General features: G+C 41.9%; 1 protein-coding gene across 3 annotated transcripts in view; it reads left to right on the top strand.

Moving 5' to 3' along the window:
• The window catches only part of PSME4 (proteasome activator subunit 4), a 238,832-nt gene that overhangs the window by 197,095 nt on the left and 24,613 nt on the right, over positions 1–17,124 (top strand). For all 3 annotated transcript variants that reach the window (XM_030557730.1, XM_030557731.1, XM_030557732.1), the window contains 6 exons: positions 163–254; positions 1,279–1,410; positions 3,462–3,670; positions 4,053–4,138; positions 11,291–11,419; positions 13,204–13,359. In XM_030557730.1, the coding sequence (XP_030413590.1) occupies positions 163–254; positions 1,279–1,410; positions 3,462–3,670; positions 4,053–4,138; positions 11,291–11,419; positions 13,204–13,359 (804 nt within the window). The remainder of the gene's footprint in view (positions 1–162; positions 255–1,278; positions 1,411–3,461; positions 3,671–4,052; positions 4,139–11,290; positions 11,420–13,203; positions 13,360–17,124) is intronic.

The raw sequence follows: 17,124 nt of genomic DNA on the forward strand, positions 1-17,124 counted from the left end.
TTTGAGAAAAGCAAAACACTCTTCACTTATGTAATAATACATACATAGGAACCTAAAGCACATTTAATACAAATATTTAATTATCTTTCTTTTTAAATGTCTTAAAGTAGAATTATCGAATTCTCTGTATTCCAGTTACTGATTTGTAACTTCCTTTATCAGGAGAGCAGAGATCCTCGGAAACTGCACTGGTTATTTGAGCTGTTGTTGGAGTCTCCTTTGAGTGGTGAAGGAGGATCATTTGTAGATGCATGGTAAAATGTTACTTTCAAACTGCTTTAGAGTTGATGGGTAAAGCACGAACAAATGTAAGAGATGTGGATAAAGTTCACTCAGAGTATATTGTGATTGGCCACTGCAAGGTGGAAGGGCACAGAGTCTAATCCTATACTTGAACATCTCACACAAGAATCTGTCTTAGTTGTAGTTCTTTGTGATGCCCTTCCCCGTCCTATCCGTAGTTCCCCATGGGTACAGTAGGGCCCTGAGGGGAAAAACATTACTTAAAGCACATCACTATGATTAATTGGATTCAGTTAGGACAGCAATTCTCAAACTATGGAGCGCATCTCCTGAATGTGTCAAGGAAGGTGCTAGCTGTGTGTGTGGTTTTTGGGGTTGTTTTTTTTTTGTTTTTTTTAAGAGCTCTGGCTGCCAACCCCTGATGGCTGGGGCTCATTCAGAAGGGCCGTGCACACCCGGGAGGTAGGGATAAAGAGGTCAGCCCTGGAGCAGCAGCAGCACAGAAGGGTGGCAATGGGACGCTGAGTCTGCTATTAACAGTGATATTGGCAAATATCACTTTTCACATTTCCTCCCTTAATTCTGAACTGCTGCACCCTTGCCTCTAAGTCTGCTGTGAAAAGAGATACTTGTCAATAGCACTTTTCACATTGCCATCCTTACTTCTGTGCTTCTGTTGGCATGTAGCTGCCTTCAGAGCTGGGCATTTGACCGGCAGCCGCTGCTCTCCACTCTCTGTTCAGAGTTGGGTGGCAGTATATGTAGTGGGCATGGGGAGGGGCGTGAATTACTACAGACACAAAGAACGGGGGGCTGATTTAAATAAGTTTGAGAACCATAACTATTGTGGAACTGTGGTATCGACATAGCAGTATTGTAGTCGTTACTCTCATTTTGTGATTGAAAAGCTTTTATACTCTTGTGTATCTGTAGTTCATGGATTTATGTAAATCATTAAAAACAAGACTTGGAAAAAATAAGTTGCAATTGTCAATACCATAAAGCTAACTAAAGCCTTCGTGTTCCAATTTCTAGCCGACTCTACGTATTGCAAGGTGGCCTTGCACAGCAAGAATGGAGAGTACCAGAGCTGTTGCACAGGTTACTAAAGTACTTGGAACCTAAACTCACCCAGGTTTACAAAAATGTCAGAGAAAGAATAGGAAGGTTAGTGTTCTCTTCTGAAGAACTTTCTTTATTCTGTTCATATGCATTGAATACTCAAGTATTATTATTTTTCTTTGGATGATGACTATCTTCCTAGGTATGTGAACATGTGTGTACTACCAGAATACAAATAAATAATAATTTCCAAAAATAATGTACCCATAAATTGCTGTTTAAAAGGCACTTTTTCTAAACATAAAGTCATGTCTTGATTCTCATCCTGTTATTTCATGTGACCTCTGATTTTCACACTGGAAGAGCTCTAAAGCTCTAGAAAAAAATGAACTGTACCCAACCCCTGCCAGACCAAATGGGTAAAATTTTCAAAACCATCTGGGCGCCTAAGTGAAAGTCTACTAAATTGTAACAAGTAGAACCTATAACTAATGAATAATGGATCTCAAATGTGCTAGAGTGAGGTTTTTTTAGAAATCTTTATAGTCACAGAATAATCTAGAATCATAGCAATGTAGGGCTGGAAGGTACCTTGAGAGGTCATCTAGTCAGCCCCACATAGTGAAACAGAACCAAATACACAGTCCTAGACTATACATGGCAGGTATTTGACGAACCTGTCCTTAGAAACCTCCAATCACAGGGATTTCACATCTTCCCTTGGAAGCTTATTCCAGTGCTTAACTATCCTTATGATTATAAAGTTTTTCCTAATATCTACTTAAATCTCCTGTTCTGCAGATTATGGTGATTATTTCTTGTCCTGCCTTCAATGGACATGAAGAACAATTGATTACCATCCTTTTTAGAACAGCCCTTAACATATATGAAGATGGTTATCAGGTTTCCCCTCGGTCTTTGTTTCTCAAGACTAAACATGCCCAGTTTTTTGTTTTTTTTTTTAAACCATTTATTACTGTGTGATTCATTTTGTGTGTCTACACAGTTTGCAACCTTCCGGAAAGAGTTATAAGTAAACAGCATATCTTTTCATGTACAGTATGCAAAATAGCATGTTTGTCGGAAATAAGAAAAATAATTCTACTACAGGATATCAAGTTACCTACAGGCCAAATAAGATTCCAAATGCCATAGATAGACATTGTCAAAGATTCAAATGTGAATTCATTAAAAGTAGAAGCCATAGCATTTTTCCCCCTTGATTCTTTCACTTTCTCTCTCATTAAGTGAAAACAGTTCTTAAGGCCTCAATTCATAGTTTTCCTCATTCTCACTGAGGTATAGATGTGTATATATAGTGAAGCGGCTCAGTGTACTGAGTGTATTTGTCTTGGTGCATTTTACTCCTATGGTATAATGCCGTAAATTAAGGCAAAGATCTGAATCACGATGATATGGCAGGTATCAGAGGGGAGCCGTGTTAGTCTGGATCTGTAAAAGCAGCAAAGAGTCCTGTGGCACCTTATAGACTAACTGACGTTTTGGAGCATGAGCTTTTGTGGGGGGGTGTGGGTGTGTGTGTGTGTGTGTGTGTGTGTATATATAGATATATAGATATATAGATAGATATAGATATATAGATATAGATATATATGCAAGCAAGAAGCAGGCTAGAGATAACGAGGTTAGCTCAGTCAGGGAGGATGAAGCCCTCTTCTGCAGTTGAGATGTGAGCTTCAGTTCATCTGCAAATTTGACACCATCAGCTCAGGATTAAACAAAGACTATGAATGGCTTGCCAACTACAAAACCAGTTTCTCCTCCCTTGGTTTTCACACCTCAACTGCTAGAAGAGGGCCTCATCCTCCCTAACCTTGTTATTTCTAGCCTGCTTCTTGCTTGCATATATATACATCTGCCCCTGGAAATTTCCACCACATGCATCCGACGAAGTGGGTATTCACCCACGAAAGCTCATGCTCCAAAACGTCTGTTAGTCTATAAGGTGCCACAGGACTCTTTGCTGCTTTTAATGATATTGCATTCTGTTTCAGATAGCATTTGATTTTATTTATTTTATGTGGCTTACAGGAAGAAATTTTAAATTTCAGAAAAGTATTAAATTTCAACTAGTAAAATGCAGCAAATAGCCACTTAACACATTTAACTGGTTTCTTTATGTTATTCATTTTTAGTGTTTTGACCTACATATTCATGATAGATGTTTCCTTGCCAAATACTGCTTCAACAAAGTCTCCTCATGTCCATGAGTTCACTACACGAATACTTGAAAAACTCAAACCTCTTATGGAAGTGGATGAAGAAATTCAGAACCACGTTATGGAAGAGAATGGAGTTGGTGAACAAGATGAGCGAACTCAGGGCATTAAACTCGTGAAAACCAGTGAGTTATGGAATTTAACTTGTGAAAACAGACAATATGTTTGGCTGCGCAGAATTATGATTGAGTGCTGCAAGTGGCTTACTTACAATGTGCCTTTGTTACATTTGCTTTATACTAAAGAGGTGTCTGTACCTCTTTTAGGTTGGACTGTGTTAATGTATAACTTAGTCCAAATTACATGACCATATCTTGAATAATAATTATTCTAATGAAAACTCATAGGCTCTAACATAAGAATGCAGGGCTAAACTTACTGTTGATGCAACTTCACTGACCTCTGGAAATCTGGTGGGATATGCCAGTAATGAATTTGGCCCATACATTTGTCATTTTGATTGTTGACTTTGCTATTCAGTAAGTATTTCTGTCTTTTTATAAACAGTCCTGAAGTGGTTGATGGCAAGTGCAGGTCGGTCCTTCTCCACAGCTGTCACAGAACAACTCCAACTCTTACCTTTGTTTTTCAAGGTACCCATTTTAATTACTGAGCTTTTAGTCACGTTTGGTTTAAAAACAGGTTATAAAAATAAATGAATAAAAAGCAGTGTTAACAATTGATTTTTTTAAATGTTTTTTTAAAATAGAAAAGAGCAGGAGTGTTCAGCCCACGTCCAGAAGGTCCTACTGGATAGTAGAAAGCCCTCCGCTAGAGCAACCTACCTCGCCAAATGGAAATGATTCACATGCTGGGCTTAGGCCCAATGATAGTTAGCCTGAACAGGCCCCATTACAGGCAATCTTGGACCACCTTATGCATCTCAAGCTCCAGGGCTTATCCCTTTCATCAGTTAAGGTCCTCCTGGTCACCATATCGGTCTTTCACCCTCCATTCCAGGGTAGGTCGGTCTTCATTCATAACATGACTATCCATTTCTTGAAAGGTCTGGAGCAACTCTACCCCCAGGTCCAGAACCCTGTCCCTTGGTGGGACCTGAATCTGGTGCTTGTGCAGCTCATGAGAGCTCTCTTTGACCTCTTGGCATCCTGTTCCCTTCTTCTGCTCCCTGGAAGGTGACATTCCTGGTGGCGATAACTTCTGCCAGAAGAGTCTCCGAGATTAGAGCACTTACCTCAGAGCAGCCCTATACGGTAATTTTCATGGATAAGGTCCAGGTGCAGCCACATCTGGCTTTCCTGTCCAAGGTGGTTTCACAGTTTCACACGATCTGGGACCTATTATTGCTAGTTTGCTTTCCAAAGGCTCATAAGTCTGAGGAGGAATGTAGGTTGCACTCCCTGGACATCAGGAGAGCACCACCTTTCTACATCGAAAGGACCAAACCGATTTTGCTATCATCGGGCAAAAGTGCCTCCACCAGTGATTCTAATCGCCCACTCGATTAGAGTGCAAGCCTCGGCGGCGGCCTTCCTGGCCCATGTGCCAAGTCCAGATATCTGCAGGGCCGCCACTTGGTTGTCCGTTCACAAGTTCACATCTCACTATGCACTTACCCAGCAAGCCTGAGATGACACCAACTTCGGTAGAGTAGTATTACAAGTTGCACATCTGTGAATGCCAAGCCCACCTCCAAGGATACTGCTTGTGAGTCACCTGGAATGGAATCGACATGAGCAAGCACTCCAGAAGGAAAAAATGATTACCTACCTTTTCATAACTGTTGCTCTTTGAGATGTGTTGCTCATGTCCATTCCATTACCAGCCCTCCTGCTGCCTCTGTGAGTTACCAGCAAGAGGGAACTAAGAGGGTGAAGGGCCGTCAGCACCTGATATACCAACGCATGAGCATGGCACTCCACAGGGCACCACAGCTGACCCTACAAATACCGATAAGGCAAAAGTCTCTGACAGCTGTGCTATGGGTGTGCACACATCTAGAATGGAATGGACATGAGCAACACATCTTGAAGGACAACAGTTACAAAAAGGTAGGTAACAGTTTTTTCCTCGGCCACCTTACAGTTTCATATTGCCAATTACCAGGCACTCACGGCAAAGTATGATTACACAAATTACAATAAACTGAATGACATTATTGATAAGTTGCCAGTGAGTCATTGGAAACCCTTCAAGGCCATCATTCAGGAGTCACAACTGGTGGCAAAAACATCACTGCAGTTGGCCTTCCATGCCACCGACATGGCAGCCAGATCCACAGCTGTGGTGATGAAACAAAGTGTCATGGTTCCACTTATCAGTATTCCCAAAGGAGGTGCAGACCACAGTGGAGGATGTGAAGCTCTTTGTTGAGAGACCACCCCTTCCCTCCACACCTTAAAGGATTCCAGGGCCACCTCAGGTCACTGAGAATCTATATGCTGGTACAAAAGAGATCTTGTGGCCCCCAATCCCAACACAGACCTTATTCATCTCAATTCCCTTCACAGCACCATTATGAGCTACAAAGAAAAAAAGGAAAAATCCCAAAACATAAGCCATCTGGTCCACAATCTTCAACCCAGCCCCTGCCTCTCAGCACCACTTTTGATGGGCAGGTTGAGGCACCACAAGACCACTCCCCATTGCTGTCTATGACCATACACCCATTTGGCAGGGTTCCAAAATGCCTGGAAATGCATAATGTTGAACAGATGGGTCCTAGAGATCGTCTGATCCAGGTACTCCATCCACTTCGCCTCTCTACAACACTTTACCCCTTCACTCTTCAGGGACCCTTCTCATGAGAATCTGCTGCAACAGGAGATAATTGACTCCTCCAGTTAGGTGCTATAGAACCAGTTCCTCACATCTACAAGGCAAGGGTTCTATTCTTGTTACTTCCTAATACCCAAAAGGGACGGAGGTTGGAGACCCATACTGGACCTCAGAGCTCTCAACAAGTTTGTCAAAGCTCAGAAGTTCAAGATGGTCACCTTATTGACGATCATTCCATCTCTGGAACCAGGGAGACTGGTTTTCAGGACTTGACTTACAGGACGTCTACTTTCACATTTCAATAATACCATCTAACAGACAATTTTTCAGATTCATTCTGGGATACGCCATTACCAATACAGAGTCCTCCCCTTCAGACCCTCATCGGTCCTTATTCTCTCAATGGTAGCCACTCATACGTTCACAAGGGATAATGATCTACCCTTACCTGGATGATTGTCTCCTCAGAGCCCGATCGCTCCAGGAGGCTCATTGAGCCATCAACACTACTATACATTTGTTTACAGAACTGGGCTTTCAGATCAACACCCAGAAGTTGACCCTCATGCTAGTGCAACACCTGGAATTCATGGGGCTCGACCTGGATGCTCTGTAGGCCAAACGTTCCTACTTCAGCACAGGTTCCTTTCCCTGGTCTCACTCATAGACACGACTTAGTGCAGTCCTCCAGTACCAGCCAGACTCTGCCTCCAACTGTTGGGGCATGTGGCAGTGGGCACGGTTGTGATACTGTACGCCAGACTCTACATGCAATGCCTCCAACTATGGTTCAGTTCAGTTTACAGGCTGAACAAAGACAGTCTGGACAAACCCCTGTCACTACCTACCATGATCAAAAACTCCTTGGACTGGTGGAAGAACCTAGCCAACGTATGTGAAGGAATCCCCTTCTCACAGAGGTCACCATGATCGCTCCCTACTAGTGATGCATCTCTTAGCTATTGGTCACCTGTGACAATATCTCTACACATCAGTCTCCTCAAACTGAGAGTGGTCAGGCATGTCTTCACCTATTTCCTCTCATTGATAGCAGGATCACATACAAAGATCCTAACAGACAACATAGCCTGCATATACTATATATGCCAGGGAGAGACCAGGTCACCCTCCCTATGCACAGAAGCAATGAAATTATGGAATTGGTGCATCTCTTACATCACCATCTTGTCCATGGCTTCCCTTCTGGGCCCACAGAACTTGATAGCGGATGACCTCAGTTGCAAATTCATGCACAATCACAAGTGAGAGATGCACCCATCAGTACTCCATGACTTTTTCACATGATGGGGAACACCATCCACAGACCTTGAACAAGAAGTGGCCATGCTATTGCTCAAGGACAGCACTCTCTGGGCGATGCCCTTCTTTATGCCTTTCCTCCATTTCCTCTACTGCCAAAGGGACTAAGCTTATGTTCCTGATTGCTCCTACTTGGCTAAGATAGACCTGGTACCTTACTTGATACAGCTCACAATGTGGCTTCCAATCTCCCTTCCAACCATTTCACATCTCCTCTCGCAAGATAAAGGGTGTACCCTACATCTCTACTTTGGGATTCTCTGCTTCAAAGCATGGCTCCTGCATAGTGCAGCATCTAGAAAGTTGATGTTCAAAGGAAGTACAAGAGGTTCTAATACACAGTAGAAAGTCCTCCACATGACCTTTATAGTTAGTATTGTCCCTAAGCTCTCTTAGGGTCCATCTAGCAGCTTTCACAGCTTTTCAATAACCTATAGAAGGGTACTCAGTACTATCGCACCCAACCACTAAAAGGTTCCTTAAGGGTATAATAAACTTCTTCCCTCAATCTCAACTCCTACCCTCTCGTGGGACCTAAACCTGGTACTGAAAGGGCTGACTAGGCCCCACTTTGAACCCATGGCCACTGTGACGCTGCACTCCATATAATTTTGTGAAAATATGCTAACGTGTGTGAATATAATGTAAATGGAATATGCTTCATGCAAAAATCTCTTGTAAAGTATCATTACAAAGCTTATCTAATGAGTGTGGTCATCCTATTTGTATAAATGTTTCATTCTTGTATCTGAAACTAGAAATATAAAATATAACTCTGATGTCCTATTGTAATATGCAAAGTGTGGGCCATTAATGGTGGTTTGGAATCTTGATGGCTCCCATCAACTAGGACAATTGGTTGTAAAGGGCTTTGTTTACTTGCAAGCCTTCCTGTGAGTCAGGCCAGGAGCAATGCAGGCTTGGGGGTCTCACAGGACATATGACCATGTCATCTGGTACTGGAATCCATCTTAAAGTTGGTGCTTTTCCGTTTAGAAGGAGGGGTGGGGACCGAGAGAGACAAAAGATTCCTGGCTTGTGCCAAAGCTATATAAAGCGGTAGAACAGAACAAAAGAGGTTCAAGTCATGAGAAATCCCCTAGTTACCACCTGAGCTGGAGCTAACAAGAACTGTACCAGGGGAAAGGATTGGGCCCAGACTAGGAAGGCATCCAGTCTGTGAAAGAAGCTTATTGGAACATCTCTGAGGGTGAGATTTTATCCGTAATCAGTTTCTTAATGTATTAGGCTTAGACTTGCGTGTTTTTTGTTTTATTTTGCTTGGTAACTTACTTTGTTCTGTCTGTATTACTTGGAATCACTTAAATCCTACTTTTTATACTTAATAAAATCACTTTTGCTTGTTAATTAACCCAGAGTAAGTAAGTAATACTTGGGGGAGCAAACAGCTGTGCATTTCTCTCTCTGTTATTGAGGGTGAACAATTTGTGAGTTTACCCTGATTAAGCTTTATACAGAGTAAAACGGATTTATTTGGGGTTTGGATCCCATTGGGAGCTGAGGGTCTGGATGCTGGAGACAGGAGCACTTCTTAACTGAAAACAGCTTAAGTCTGCACCTTTAGGGCATATGATTCAGACCCTGGGTGTGTGTTGCAGCATACTAGCATGTGTGGCTCAACACGGCAGGGTTCTGGAGGCCCAAACTGGCAGAGAAAACGGGCTCAGAGGTAGTCTCAGCATATCAGGTGACAGTCTCAAGGAGGCTTCTGTGATCAAACCCGTCACAGCCACTTGTTCACTAACGTACCTATCAGTGAAAAAAGCCTTCCTGATAGCAGTTATCTCAGTTAGAAGAATAAGGGAGATAGCAGCTTTGATGGCACATCCCCCCTACACAGTATTCTTTCCAGACAAGGTTACAGTCAGGCCACATCCAAAATTGATCCCTAAGGTAACCGCCCCTTTTCACATGAATCAGTCAATCCACCTTATAATCATCTACTGCAAGCCTCACCAAGACAATAAGGGAGGCTATAACTACATACCTTAGATGTTTGGAGAGCTCTAGCATTCTACAAAGGCCTTCAGGAAGTCCCCATGACTTTTCCTTTCTGTGGTGGAAAGATCCAAGAGCTCAGCAGTATCAGCCCAAAGACTCTGTAAGTGGGTCTCGAATTTCATCAGTGCTACCAAATTCGTATTGTGACACACACACACCTGACTTGATCCGTACATATTCCACAATATCGATCTCCTCATTTGTTGCTTTTTTCAAGGACGTCCCTGTCTCAGAAATCTGCAGAGCGGAGACATGAACATCAGGCCACATCTTGCAGAATACTATGTGATCACTTTGGATTCTGCCTCTGATGCCATGTTTGGCTCCACAATACTGTCATCTCTAACTGACCCCACTCTGAAGTCCCAGACGTCGAAAAGGGATACTGGTCAGGAGTCACATGCACAGGAGCACCCATAGGGACACTACTTGAAGAAGTTACTCACCTGGTGCAGTAATGATGGTTCTTCGAAGATGTGTGTCCCTATGGGTGCTCCACAACCTGCCCTTCTCCCCTCTGCTTCAGAGTTCTCGTTATCATTCCATAGTAAAGAAGGAACTGAGGACGGTTATCCCCCACATGCTGGCTAGTCTCGTGGAGCAGCACACCCAATGGATGCTGCTACCAAAGTTCTCCAATCAGCAATGCAGGGACTCAGACATATCTACAGTGGAGCACCCATAAGGACACACATCTCAAAGAACCATCGTTACTGTGTAAGGTGAATGACTTCTTCTGTGTCAGAGATCTTCAGTGAAAGAGATCCTCCATATGTAAGAACAACCTTTAAAACACTGTCATCTTTTCTCAGTCAAGTGACTTATTAGTGCATCTGTTTAGCTAATGGTACTGCAACCAGCAGTTTTCAAATTCAGCCATTATTTTCATTCCAAACCTTGTACAAAGCAAAAGGAGAGAGCCTCTGAGGGAAACAGCCTGGTATCTGAGGAGTTTGAGTTCCCAGAGGTGGGAGAAGGACATATTGAACCTCTCAGCAGACAGCCTAAAAGGGAAAACCCCACACTGTGGGTGACCCAGACTGAGAGAGTTCTGTAGTCTCAGGTCCATTTTTCCTCATCTTTCCTCTATCATCTGCAAAGGACTTCTCTACTGCTGGAGATAGCAACAGCTGACCTCTGTGGGCTAGCAAACCCTTCTTATACAATAGTGACCTGAACAAAAAGTTCTTGTGTGCTTATCTACTGGCAGGGCAGAATTATACCCAAGTGTCTGGACTGGCTTAGAGGATATGAAAGAGAAACTTAACTGGGTATGGAAAACTCTGTTTAAACTGCCATCTACTTTATATCCTTCCTTTTGAATGTTAAAAACATTTTTTCAAATTTTTGCCTTACACCTTAGACACTCATTTACCTTACTTAACAAATTTAGACCACTTGAGCATTTATAGGTAGATAAATTGCACATGTTAAAATATAGAAACTTTAAACTTTCCTAGACACACTCTGAAGTAAATACAACCCCTTGATGACTGACCCAGTTTTAATCTTTGCTACTGAGTTATTGAAACAAATATTTTCCCCCTCGGATAACATATTAATTTCATGTAAAGAAGTTTTTTTTATTTATTTTTCTTTCTTTCTTTCACGATTCTTTTTAGCAATAAATATTTAGTTCTTCCTGACTTCTTCTTATTTTGTAGATTGCACCAGTAGAAAATGACAATAACTATGATGAACTCAAAAGAGATGCTAAGATGTGTTTATCACTAATGTCTCAGGGATTGCTATATCCTCAACAAGTGCCTTTGGTACTCCAGGTGCTAAAACAAGTAAGTTTGATCTACATTGTTTAAATGAATGCATCTCACTTTACAACCTGTTGAGCTTGTTATTAATACTAGGTAACTTGTGAACAATTATGAAACAAAGTATTTCTTATTTCCTGACAGTGCTACATGTACAAAGGTCTTCTGCAGTCTGTATAGTGATACTGTTGCCAGTATAACTACTTTATTCGTTCATTTCTATATTGAAGTGGCATACATATCACCAAAATCATGATGAATGTTTAAGTACTTAGTTAAACTCTTGATTGCAGTACACCAGCCAAAAAGTCAGCACTAAAAAATGCTGACTGCTTTTGCTTTGTAATAAGTTCCATGTTAGTGTTTGATCATCAGGAACAATAATCTGGAACAGAATGAACTTTGTAAATTGGCTTTTGTATCGGCTTCCAATTTTTATTTATTTATTTATTGAATGATTGATTGATTGCCAAGCAGAAATACATACTAATCAAGTATTGGAATCTTTATAAAGAAAGGATTGTTTGTTCACTAAAAATTATACCCAGTATTTGAAAGGATAGTTATCTTAAGCAGAAAAATATTAAATTTACATTTAGGTTCCTATGAGTATAAATCCTGTAAAGGGAAAACACATGAATGTTATGAATGTTTCACCTTTTGTTTCTAACAGAATACTATCACAAAAAAGCTTGGTTCCCAGTTTTATTTTTTTAATTGTCAAATATTTGACCCAGATGGGGTGTAAAATTTATTTTAAGAAATAAAAATAAGTAAGGGTTTAGTAACAAGACGGCTTAAAATAAAAATGTCACTTTGAAAGGGACATAGTTAAGACTAAGATTTAGTCATGGGTATTTTTAGTAAAAGTCATGGACAGGTCACAGGCAATAAACAAAAATTCACGGCCCTGTGACGTGTCCATGACTTGTACTATATACCCCTGATTTAATCTTGGGGGATTCTAGGGGCACTGCAGGTGCTGGGAGAGAGCTCTGGCGACCTCTGTGGCAGACTCGCAGCCTTAGGCGTCAGGAACTGGAACGCCGTTCTATCTCAGAACAAGTTGAAATGTAGTTTCAGAATGCAACATGTTTTCTTGAGTCCCCCTCCTATTTTTTGTGATTTTACAATGTATTTTTCTGCTAAAATGTATGTCTGTCCCACTTATAACTTTGTGAAAAACCCAACAAATGAAAAGGAAAACAGACTATACAGAGAAATGGAGAAACTGATTGTATACAAAGTGCTATCAAGTGCACAAAGTAAAAAAAAATGAGCAAATAGATTTTTTCCTTGAATCTTTCAACCTTCCTCTACTCTAGAAAAATCATCCATTGCTGAAAATGGGTGTCAGCAAGGGATGCAGTCAAAGAGGTGGTACCATTTCAACTTTCAGCCATTGCTTACATCTTTTGTCAGTAACAAGCCTTTTTTTCATAGTTCAAGTCCACTATACAGACAATTGCAATGCAAAGTTGAGCATAACTAACCTTTTTGACCACTTGGAAAAGGCTGGTATCTGAGGTCATGAACATATAGGAAGGTGTGATCTGTTTAGTTTCTCAGTTCTATATCCAGTACTACAAATATTAAGTATTTAGATGCTTTTGAAAGTTAGCCTAAAAGAACAGAAAACAAAACAAAGCTAACTAACTCTAAGGAGGGAAACAACTTTTATGAGTAACTTGCTACAGTAGTACAAAAGGTATAAGTAATGGGGTATGACAATATTTAGAATAAATCAAATGGCTTGTCTACATGCGCTTGTTTTTAATTCTAACTGTTTAATCTTTGTTGCTTTACAGACAGCAAGAAGCAGTTCTTGGCATGCAAAGTACACAATACTAACCTACCTCCAAACTATGGTATTTTATAACCTCTTTATCATCCTCAACAATGAAGAAGCAGTCAATGACATAAGGTGGTTGGTTATAAAGCTTTTGGAGGATGAACAGCTTGAGGTAAACATGAAGTTATACCTATTCCCATGTATTTTGACTTTCAGTGAAAGACATTGAATGTGAATAAAAGAAGCAGAACTGAAGTTTTTTATATTTCTTTATATATCTAGTTTCTCGCCTCTTACTGTGTAACTTCACACAAAGAATAGAAAGTTTTCCATATTTAGCACTAATAGAAAATGCATTTGTTTAATTTCTTGAATATATTGAAAATGCTAACTTGTATAGAATTGCATTCTATATAAAATCCTACTTTCAACAGGAAAACAAAATTATTCCAGAAGGCATTTCATAAGCAATAATCAAATGGCACAAGCCTCACAATGATTTCTACCCTGTTTTAAATACAATTGGAACAGAGATAGTATCATTACAGTACTGAGAACATCATAATTATGAGTAGAAAACCCAACCTTCACATTTAAAATGCATTTCTACTCTAAAATCTGATTATGTAAAAATAACACTTTCTTACTCAGCAGGTGGTTCCTGTGTGTAGTATCAGGGGGTAGCCGTGTTAGTCTGTATCCACAAAAACAGCAAGTAGTCCGGTGGCACTTTAAAGACTAACAGATTGTGATATAGCACGGCCAGAGAGCAGCAGGAGAGTGATGGATGGGAGATATGTAAGCCCCAGGATGATGAGAGTCTTATTCCCTGTAGAGGGAAGAGAGGCTGCTACAGATTAATTAGAACACCTGAAACCAATTAAGCCAATCAGAGAACCTGAAGCCAGTCACCTGATAAAAACCCCTGTTTCAATCAGACAGTTGGAGGAGTTGAAGCAGAGTAGTTTGGTGTTGGAGTGGAGAACAGGTTGGAGAAGTGCTGTGGCGGGCCAGAAGACCGAGACCCTAGGTAAAGGAAAACCCAGCTCGTGCAGAGCAGAGGGACTCTACAGACACAAGGGGTTGGGAGAAACTTGGCCCAAGCGGAGAGAGGGCAGGAAGCTCCACAAGCTGAAGGGCCGGAGGGAGAAGTAGCCCAGGGGAAGGAATCGCTAGCTCAAGTGGTTCACAATTATCCCTAGGGCCCCTGGGCTGGGACCCAGAGTAGGGGATGGGCCCAGGTCCATCCCTCTCCACTCTCCTTTTCTTGGGACACTAGTGGGACAGTTGATACCCCAGTTCAGGTGTGAGAAACGGCTCCCTGAACCCCCACAAGAGGAGAAAGCACGGGACCCATCGTAATAGTCCCGGCAATTTGCTTTCGTGCATCTGAAGAAGTGAGATTTTTTACCCACGAAAGCTTATGCCCAAATAAATCTGTTAGTCTTTAAGGTGCCACCGGACTCCTTGATGTACCTATGTGTATTCATTCACATCAGCTGATTATAGTGACAAAAGTAAGTTTTTTACTACATTTCACTTAAGTTGGCAACACTGTCTCTGCGGTATTATGAGCAAGTGAACTGGATTCTGTCTAGGCTCATACATCAGAAGTAAGTTCCTATTGCAGAACCAAATTCTGCCCTCGGTTCTGATTGTCTTCAGTAGAGTAGCACAGATATAATTTGAAGACAATGGAGTTGCACACATCTGAGGGCAGAATTTGTCTTGCAGAACTGTTATTACTGGTGTGATACATGAGTAAGTTAAAAAACAAAAACAAAAAACCCAAGCCTGACTCAGATTCTAGGTTGAGTCTGCAGGACTGACTGTTAGAAGAAACTTTTTTTTAACCTTGTAAATGGAAAAAATTTGCTATGGAAGCCACTGAAATATAGAAACATAACTTCACAATGGTCTTTTTATAAAGTTTCTTTTCAGAGTAGAAATGAACTTTATCTTCCATTTATCACCACTGTTGAAATAATTGTTAGTTTTGTGTCTTTGAGAGATTATCGGTGTTACTAGGATTTTCCAGAAGTATAATCAGACTGAGGCCAGGTCTACACTATGAAGTTAAGTTGACATCAAGCCTCTGATTTAAGCAAGCTGATCTTGCATGTCAGCATTACGCTCATTGTGTTGGTGGAGTGCATCCTCACTTATCAGAGTTTGTATCGACACATGGAGCGCTGCACGTCCCTCCCTCAAATCAGCAGCAGACAAACCGAGCCTTTTTTGCATCTTTGTTCGTAAACCTAGGTTACCCACATGGATGCGTAGCACGATAAGCATAGACCCTGCTCTGTTGTACGCTGTTGTTGTGAGCATTACAAACACCTTGCGCCTTATCATGCAGTATTTACATAGCCGATACAGGAGCCGCCACGCGGAGCAGTGTGATGCCATGCAACCAACCCTGCTGGAAGGCATAGAGCAGAGCAATTCACCGTTGCTGTTGACAGTCACGCAACACCTTGACAGGGTTGAGTGCCATTTCTGGACCCAGAAAACAAGCACTTACTGGTGGGGCCGCATTGTTGTGCAGCTATGGGAAGACAAGCAGTGGCTGCAGAACTTTTGATTCTGTAAGGCCACTTTCCAGGAACTGTGTGAAGAGCTTTCCTCAGCCGTGAAGCATAGCAATACTATAATGAGAGCTGCTCTGACAGTGGATAAGCGAGTGGCGATAGCTGTGTGGAAGCTTGCAATGCCAGACCGCTACCAGTCAATGGAGCACCAATTTGGAGTGGATAAATCTACCATGTGATCTGTTGTGATCCAAGTTTTTGCAGGGCCATTAACAGACTTCTGCTAAGAAAGATAGTGACTCTGGGCAACATGCAGGACGTAGTGGATTGTTTTTCACTATGGGGTTCCCTAACTGCGGTGGGGCGATAGACAGAACGCATATCCTTATGTTGGCACCAGACCACCTTCCCAAAGAGTACATAAGCTGAAAGAGGGACTTCTCAATGGTGTTACAAGAGCTGGTGGATCACGGGTGGTTTCATCGACTTCAACATGGGATAGTCGGGAAAGGTGCCTGACGCAACTATATTTAGGAACCCAGATCTGTTCAGAAAGTTGCAAGCAGAGACTTTCTTTCCAGACTGCAAAATAACCATTGGTGATGTTGAAATGCCAATCGTGATCCTGGGAGATCCAGCCTACCCCTTACTCCCATGGCGTATGAAGCCGTACACAGGCAGCCTGGACAGTGATAAGGACCGATTCAACTAATGGTTGAGCAAGTGCAGAATGGTGATCAAATGTGCCTTTGGACGTTTAAAGGTCACTGGTGTTGTTTGCTTACTAGGTTAGACCTCAGTGAAAGCAATATCCCCATTGTTGTTGCTGCCTGCTGTGTGCTCAATAATATCTGTGAAACAAAGTGAGAAAAGTTTCTGCCGGGGTGGGGTTTGAGGCAGATTGTCTGGCAGCCAATTTTGAGCAGCCAGACACATTGAGGGGCTTTGTGTCTCCATGAGGCTTTGAAAACCAGTTTCAGCAATGAGCCAGAGTATTGTGACACTTGTGTGTTATTTCTTACCAAACCGCCCCCTCCATTGCATTTTCTCCCCTGTAAACTCCACCCCCACCAAACTCCAGCCCCACCAACCACTGTGTGTTGAATGAATAAAGAGCCTATTTTCCTCAATCCCTTAAGTTTTATTATGCACACAAACATATAGAGACAGCTAAGAAAAGTAAGATAACCTGGGACAAAAGGGCTGATAACACTGGAGGGGGCGTGGGAGGGGGAGGACAAGGAAAGTTTGCTTATAGATGCACTGCAATAACAATCAAAGATGTGGGAATGGGCGCCTCCTGGTCCTTGTACCCTCCCCTGGTGTTGAGTGCCACGGATACCAAACTCCCCACCCCTCCCACCTCATAGGACGGTTGGGGGAGGAGGATGTAGACTTGGGTGCTG

This window comes from Gopherus evgoodei, chromosome 3, assembly GCF_007399415.2.
Source record: "Gopherus evgoodei ecotype Sinaloan lineage chromosome 3, rGopEvg1_v1.p, whole genome shotgun sequence".
NCBI lineage: Eukaryota > Metazoa > Chordata > Testudines > Testudinidae > Gopherus > Gopherus evgoodei.